The 8,120-nt window shown below is 43.0% G+C and overlaps 1 protein-coding gene across 1 annotated transcript; it reads left to right on the forward strand.

Moving 5' to 3' along the window:
- The first annotated feature begins 897 nt into the window (after positions 1-897).
- On the forward strand, positions 898-4,256 carry LOC147457094 (uncharacterized). Its single transcript, XM_086513521.1, has 4 exons — positions 898-952; positions 2,103-2,231; positions 2,561-2,595; positions 3,300-4,256. The coding sequence occupies exons 1-4, from the start codon at positions 898-900 to the stop codon at positions 3,672-3,674; spliced, it is 594 nt and encodes a 197-aa protein (XP_086369647.1). The 3' UTR covers positions 3,675-4,256.
- The last annotated feature ends 3,864 nt before the right edge of the window (positions 4,257-8,120 follow it).

Consider the following 8,120-nt stretch of genomic DNA (forward strand, 5'->3'; position numbering starts at 1 on the left):
TTGCTCGGATAGGTCCTGAGATGTGCGTACCCATTGCTATGGAATAGCAGCCATAACCCTATTCCCCTGATTTTCCTCCTAGGCTGCCTCTCGAGGACTCTGTGGTTGAACATGCACCATCATTTCGTAGCCCTTTTCTATCTTCTTCTTAATTTTCCTGCTTTTTGACCGTGCAATCACCACTGTACCATTGTAGTTTTTCGGGCTTTCATAGTCCACCTTCTCTCGCACTTTAGGATGCAAACATGCCATAAACTTATCGAGCTTGAAATACTCACCATTGGCCAACTGCCCTTGTAGGTTTTAACATCCCCTTGCTGAAGAAATACTTGGAAACACAGGTGGCAAGGCATCTTGTTCGGCTCATCTTCTGACACATGCGCCTTATCTATGTAAGAAGCATGCAAATCCATAGAATGTGCAATATCCACATCCTTAATTGCTTCCTTGCTTGAGAAGGCTCGGACTTTCGATATGCATTCACTATGTGATTGAGCTTGATCATCTCCTACCATGTTGTGAGTAGCATGCTATCAACCCCCATTCCAGTGCCGTTGCATACCCTTAGGCAATGTTTGACCATAATCAACTTGATATTGAGCTTGTTGTTTCACATTATTAAGGTTGACAAGAGATTGATCTATCCCAGTGGCATATTCATCCACACCATTCCCTGCAAACCTTTGATGAAGTACTCACGAAGCCTATCACTCTTCTAGGCGAGGACACTGATGATGAACTTTGCTAACACTTTCTGCGAACAGTCGTTCTTGGCTTCCAGCTCTATATAGACTACGAGTGGTGCAAGTTACAAGCTGCAAAACTAGTCCTGTTCCTCCATGGGCAATTGTTTCATCATTGGTTCTGACACAAATCTCCACACCCACGTGAATCGCGATGGTCGGCTCTGTGCAGACATCCAGAACGAGGGAGAAGCACCCACGCTATACAAGTAAAAAGCAGCGATGTTCTTGTTTTTTCAACCTCTTGTGAGGCTCCTGGCCGTGCGATTCGAGTTGTGGGGCAATGGCTTCGATCATGCCAAGTGGCTGCTTGTGGGCTCAAAGAGCCAAAAAAACGACCTTTGGCTCACCAAGTAAAGATTGAAGTATTGCCTATGTCACTTTGTGATTTGTTAAAAAGTGTACCATTACTGGTTTTGAGGCTTCCATGTAAGAAGCTTTCTAGACTGAAGAATATGTGGGTTGGTTGGATGCCATGGCCCCGTTTGGGCATGGCTTGGCTTGTAAATCTTTTGTTTTTGATTTAACACATATTGTGAGTATTGCTTTTTTTTTCAAAAAAAAAAAGTACCATTACTAGGTCTCTAAACGACGGATCTAAGGCAATTTTGAAATTTCACAAATGATCATATGTGCAAAATCCCCCAAAATCACTATTTTCCAACTAAGTGTCTCTAGGTTGGAAGTCAAGAGCCAGTTCCCATGGAAGCTTGGTTTGCAATTGGTTGCCAACGAGTTGCAAACATTTTCTTTTCACATGAAAGGATTTCGAAAACCATTGGCCAACTGGTTGGCAACAAGTTGCCAAACATGCTCCTCCTCTAGAGTAGGATCTAGTTTGGAACCACAGAAAACGACAAGGCGACTTGTTTAATTTTAGCGGGGGAATACTTTTTGCCATCTTAATATAGTTTAAATCCAAAAATCTCCATCTATCGCGCGACTCCAACTCGTCGTCAAGGGAACTCAACAAGTCTGGTTAGTGGTTGCGCACAAGTGGGCAACCCAACTCCCTTGTGAACTAGCTCTAACTCTCTCCAAATTTTGCTTCATGTGGGAACTTGGTAAACCTTTGAGAAGATTTTGGAAAAAAGAAATGATTTTGGGAAAAGAAATGAGGGACTATGAGCAACCCACAAAAGTGCGTGTTGTTGAATGAAGAGATAAAGTCTTTTTATTTTATTTTTTGTTTGAAAAAAGACCCCAAAATGAACGGAAAATTCAGAAATTAAGTCTACAATGAAGGCGCGTAGTTTTTTCCTCCGATAAATATTTTTTTGAAAATTGAAGACACGTGCTTTTTATTTCCACATGGTTGTTGAAATGGGGGGCTCTTCGTGATTGGCTGCACTTTTGCAGCGTATCCAGCATTACCGAGCCTGCTCAGGCTCGGTACCGAAGCACATGCTGCAGATCGCTTGGAGAGTGTTCATTGGCTGAGGGCTCGTGACTATTGGGGGACGTGGACCAATGAGATCCGTGCAAAAGGTCGCAGGATCTTGCCAGGCGGACGGGGCACACAAAATCTTTTTCTGGAAGGAGGAAGCGTCCAAGCTTCCGTCCAAAAATGACGGCCGCTTAACAGAATGCCTCTCTCTCTCTCTCTCTCTCTCTCTCTCTCTCTCTGTGCACGCACACAAAAATCACTCACACCCATATACAATTGACGGCATTTTAGGGGCTGGTGGGTATTAAGGTTTTCCCCTCTCTCGGCCGCACCCTCGCCCGCTCTCGCAGGTTCTGAGGCTCTGGCTAATTCATCCGCTTTTTCTCTCTTCACTCTCGATTTTGAGCTCTTTGTCCTCGTGGATCGTCAGCTCTGCGTCGATTCTTGCAGATCAGCACTTGTCTGGTAGGTGACCGTCCTCGTGTGTGTGTGTGTGTGTGTGTGTGTGTGTGTGTGTGTGTGTGAGAGAGAGAGAGAGAGAGAGAGAGAGAGAGAGAGAGAGAGAGAGAGAGAGAGAGAGAGAGAGAGAGAGAGAGAATCAGTCTCTGGGTGTCTATGGATTTCTGCTGTGGCACTGGCTTGTTGTGAACTAATTTTTACACGCTAAAGGGATCTGAGGTTTGCCTGCTTTATGATTGCCAGTATTTGGAGCAAGGTTTCTTACATATGCTTTCCCTAGTTTACTTTGCTAAATGTCTCAATTGGGATGATTATTTGTGCGTTTCAACCTCCCCATACTCGTTGCTTGGTTATGCTTGTGATGTAATTTTTAGATGGATCCTATGTGTGGCAGCGGTTATGGATACCTACTAGGCTGTGTGTCTGTTTGTCAACAACATTGCATCTTTGAGGGGCTACCTCTTGTAGGCCAACAAGTGCTAACATGAGATAGTTTGTGGTCCGCATGATGTTGCTTTAACAGACGTATCAGCAACTGTTTGCCTGAGTAGGCTCCCCGTGATGAATGTGCTCTTTTGCGTTGTCCTTGTGGACTTGCCCGCTGTAGATAATGAGCTTTTCATCTCCGAAGGAACATTTTGTTTTCGTGGTTCGTTTGTGCATGAGATGATGGAATTTTCATCAGTTAATTTACTTTCTGCATATTACAGATGAAGGGTGGGGATGATGGCTCATGCCCAGAGAATGACGACAGCAAGTCTGACAAAGTTTGGGAGACCTTCCAGAGGAGTTTTTCACAAGTTCAAAGCATATTGGACCAAAACAGGGTCCTTATAAAAGAGATCAACCAAAATCATGAGAGTAAGATCCCAGAAAATTTGACACGTAATGTGGCTCTTATTCGGGAACTTAACAGGAACATTGCAAAGGTTGTTGAACTTTATGCAAACTTGTCATCGGAGTTTGTTCAGTCAATGTCACAGGATGCTATGGAGGAAGAGGCAGTCAACAACGGCATGAGAACGGACACTGATGGATCGAATAGTCTCCCATTCGCCGGGCAAAAGAAGCCTCGGCATGGGTAATGCTGGAGGGAGGAGCTTCTAACTGGCCCTAATTCTTTTTGCAGTTTGCTTGGATGCTGCAATACATGCCTTGGTCTGAGGTTTGTGCCAGAGTCTACATAATTTGCCATGTCACCGGCAACGGCCATGCAGTATTCCTATATGGACCTGCATAGGCAACAGTTTTTCTTGAGATTTTTCTGCATTACAAACATGGCATTGTGGCAGAGGAGGAGAGTGATGAGCATATGGCTTCCAAGGTACCATTGCTGAAATTGGTTCATGATTTTTACCCATCTTCAAAGTGGATATAAAGGTGTAGGATTTTGATATGGTGCTCTTTCACTTCTAAGAGAGGGTTTCTGCTCTTCTATTTGTAAATAGTTGATCTGAGGAACTTACACTTGTTTGGTGACATTACATCAGACAGATGAAAGCTGTCTCACACTATATGCTCCAGTTCTGGAACAGATAGTGGAAGTTTGAACACTTCTATGTTGCTTTATATAATCGTCTACATCATGTTCGGCATCTGAGTGATGCTTGTGCTGAAACAGAAAAATCATGTATGTGAATGCAATGGTACATTTCCTCTCTTGCTCAGTATTGCAGTTTCCCTTAACCTTGCTTTGTTTCCATCAGGTCTAATGACGGCTAATGGTGAAATTTCCCGGACATTTTATTACTTGAGCGTCCTCTTCTTGCTTAAGTCTACTACCAGTTTATCAGCTCTCTGAAATGCCATATGTACTCTTTCTCAGTTAGCTAACTTACTGGGTAGCTAGAGACTGGCCACAGGAAGAGAAAATCTCACCATTGTTTTTCAGTACTTTTTCCCCACATCATGGTGACTTTTTCATTTCTCATGGCCAGCTTTCTCTGCATTAAACCTATGGATTGTCTCCTAATGTGGGTTCTAGTAGTTGTTTCTAGCCCGGTTTACAATTTGTCGTGTCTTATGATGTTGCTTCAGCAATATTTCTTTGTGAGGTTAGGGAATGTACATGTTGTCATCACTAGCTCAGTCTGGTAGTGTAACTGTCGAGTTTGGGCCTTACTGGACGTGGCCCTCGAATGATTGTTTAGGAAGTTCAGCATCTAAGAGAACAGAGGAAGTTAAGGATCCAAGAGAAAATAGCTTATAGGACGGGCAACAAAATGTAGGTATCCGTAGGCACCCTATCAAGATGTGATGGAACTCGTATGTCAGTAGTGAGATGGATGCATCAATTTTGTCTATTCCTCCCACTGAGCAGGCTCTGGGTAGATTGTGTAAGAGGTATCCGTGAGTGCCAATCATGGATAACGGAATCTGCGAGTTTGTTAGGCATCTTTGCTTCAGTGTACATGGATAAGCCGAATTATTAAGAGGATCTGCAAGTTCCGTAAAGGTTCTCATTGGTTATTTTCCATATGTTTTGTGTCAGTTTAATTTCAAGCCCTCAGTTGGGCAAGAGCTGCATATGGACTTTTTTCTGACATATGTGGTTGGAATGTGATGGAGCAGAGTAGGGATCTGGGCCAGATCCACACTTTGGCTGCTTGTTCGGATGAGGAGAATCTCAACTGTCAAGGGGTTTGTTTAAGGACTCCTACATATCTATAATACTAAGCTCTAGTCTCAAATCAATTCTGAGAGGACTGATGCATTTTCTAAAGTCTTTTTTGCCAAGAGAGCCTCAACTTGTCCTTGCGCTGTTTTTTGTCCCTGGCCCTTGGTCCTTGCTAAGTGCTCTATTTCTGGCGAATTCTTCTGCTTGGATGTCCTCCTGTTCTCGTAATTGTTTATGGTCTTCCTCATTAGTTGTGCACTGTTAATGCAGGCATAGCAGACATTTGTAGTAGTGGCCAGGATCAGGACATTTCTTCGACACGTCTATCCATACATATGCCATTTCTGGTTCTAGTAGGATGGCCATGAATCTGATCTCTTCAGAGTATACGCAACGCGAATGGTTGCCTTAGTATATGTTGTATTACCATAAGATTTTGTTGTAGATCTGATCCCTGCAGCAAGGGATCGGGCTGCTCCGTATGCCAATGAATTTGTGGCTGTGAGATGGTGAAAATCAAAGCAAGCAAGCAACCCTACAGTAGTTTAACTGCATCATCAAATAATTTAAATCATATAGAAATTTTGAACATTGAAGCCATGGATTTGCCCATTGTAGTCTGGACGGATAAGCAGGCTGCTAATGAAATTTGTTGAGCATCTTGTTGGAAGTAAAGCTGCTAGTAGTAAGGCCATGAATGATTCACATTCATCAAACTCCAAAACTATGAAATTTCACTTAAGATTTGCATATTCCCCCTTTCGAGCCCTTCGTATGGAGAGGCTCCACTCCCCTTCATACCTTCACTCAAGCAAATCGAGGCTGCTATTAATACCTCATGTTGTAGTGAATGAGCCACTTATGCATTTAGCCAAGTTGATTATGTAGCTGTCTTCCCCAAAATTGTTTCTAGGTATCTAGCAATATAGTCAACCTTCGACCTAGTTATTCACTTGGGATGAAGCATTATTTTCTAGCACCATCCGTTATGGCCGACCATCCTCACGTACAAAGTGAAATTATACCATGATATGCTTCGTACAGGCATAGGATTGCAAGCATTTGCCACGCAACTCTGGTTGCATTTGTGACATCTAAAGTTGCATTTGCCATGCAGCTTTGGTAGTCATGTCTTGGCAAATAACTCCAGTAATATGGCACATTAGTCATGATCACCCCTTAGAAATGTTACTCAAGAAATCCTCTTATGTAGGGCTGAGTCCACCAATTAAACATGTAATCCCTTCAATCAAGGGCACCCAAATTTCCTCGATGTAGGCCCAATCGATTCCTCATAGCCTCAATCTCTTCTGATTTGTCAAGGTCTAACCGATTCATGGCAGCGGGCAGTTCCGGAGATCAAGCTACTTGCATAATAGCAATTTCCCTAAACCCCAAGAGTGGCAAGTGACTAGGACTAGTCAGCAACCACAAAGAAAGATTGGTGCAATTGTTCAAAGTGTTGTACAATGGACTTTCAAACCCAACAAGCCCCTATAATCAATTATTCTCTCAAATATATGTTCTGAGTTTCTCAAATTATTCTCTCAAATGTATGTTCTGAGTTTCTTCAAGGAGTTAAGAAGATCTATAGCCACTTCAAGTTTTGTGGTTAAACATATAGAGGGCACAACCACCAACAAGCCTCGGAACAGTCGACAAATTTCAAGAAATTCAGAAGTGGGCTTATTGAGACTCATTAGCTTATGTCTCTCATCAGTCATTCACCTCTCTTGGGCTCTCAATCGTCAGCAGCTAAATAATTGGTATTCCTGCTTTTCTCTTGTGAAAATTTGATCATCTCCCACTTGTAAAGGGCTGTAATTTTGATGGTATGACCACCCCTCACTCACATTTTCTCTGCTGCACTTCACATGGAACACTCAAGAGGCGTAAATAGCATCCACACTTGCCAAAGGTTTCTCAAATTGATATCATCCAAAACCCTGCCCAAAGTTGAAAAAGGAAGGAAGGCTCCTCAAGCACAAGCACATGGAGATACAAAGACTATAGTTGCAACCAACGTTGTGGTAAACAAAACCTTCGTACATTCTTACCTTCCTTCCATTAACTTCCATGAGGTTGATTAGAAATTCTATGTTACCCCCCTCTAGCTTCACACATGTCAAAATAGTTGTTACTTACATTTCTTCTGAAAGAGTAGCACATTACTAGAATGGAGAGCACTCTTCGCTAGAAAGAGTAGGAAAACTCGATCACATGAATCTTGTAATTTGAAATTTATTGTAAGAATTCGTGTGTGGTCAGTGGCGTCAAATCTCGTAAGGGGCTGTGTGCCTCGTGATTATTTGACACCTCCTCTGTTAGGTGGGATCTATGGTCCCTATTAATCAGGGGCGACAGTATCGGTTTTGCACCGTCCAATGGCGACCTGATCCCCAAGTGATCACTATGTGATCACAATTAAAGTGAACTCCATGTAAACTTGATGTGAACATCAAGTGACCGCCAAGTAATCCTTGTGTGAATCCCAATCGAGTTGTGATCACCTTGTGAACTCACCTATTTCAAAGTGATCATAGTGTGACCCCGACCATCCCAAAGTGATCTCCAAGGGAACACCATGTGATCCCCACCACGTCATTTTTGTTATATGATCGACCATTCTCACCTCCATTGCAAGTAATGCGCGATAGCTAAATGGGAGAGCTTCGGACCCCGGTGTTGGGTTCAAGTCGCTAGGGTTCGACTGGTCAGAATCTTTTTATTCCTAAGAATAATCCGACGGTCCATATCGTTTGAAGATCGTGGACCGTTGATCCCACATGACAAGGGGGGTGTCATATAGTCCCAAGGGGCTGCGTGTCCATTGAACGAACTTTGTTGTAATGGGTGGAAACCCCTCTGCAAAGGATATGCCAGGGTTTACATGTTTTTTTTAAAAGTTAATACA

This window comes from Adiantum capillus-veneris, chromosome 5 (genome assembly GCF_014529385.1).
Source record: "Adiantum capillus-veneris isolate H3 chromosome 5, ASM1452938v2, whole genome shotgun sequence".
NCBI lineage: Eukaryota > Viridiplantae > Streptophyta > Polypodiopsida > Polypodiales > Pteridaceae > Adiantum > Adiantum capillus-veneris.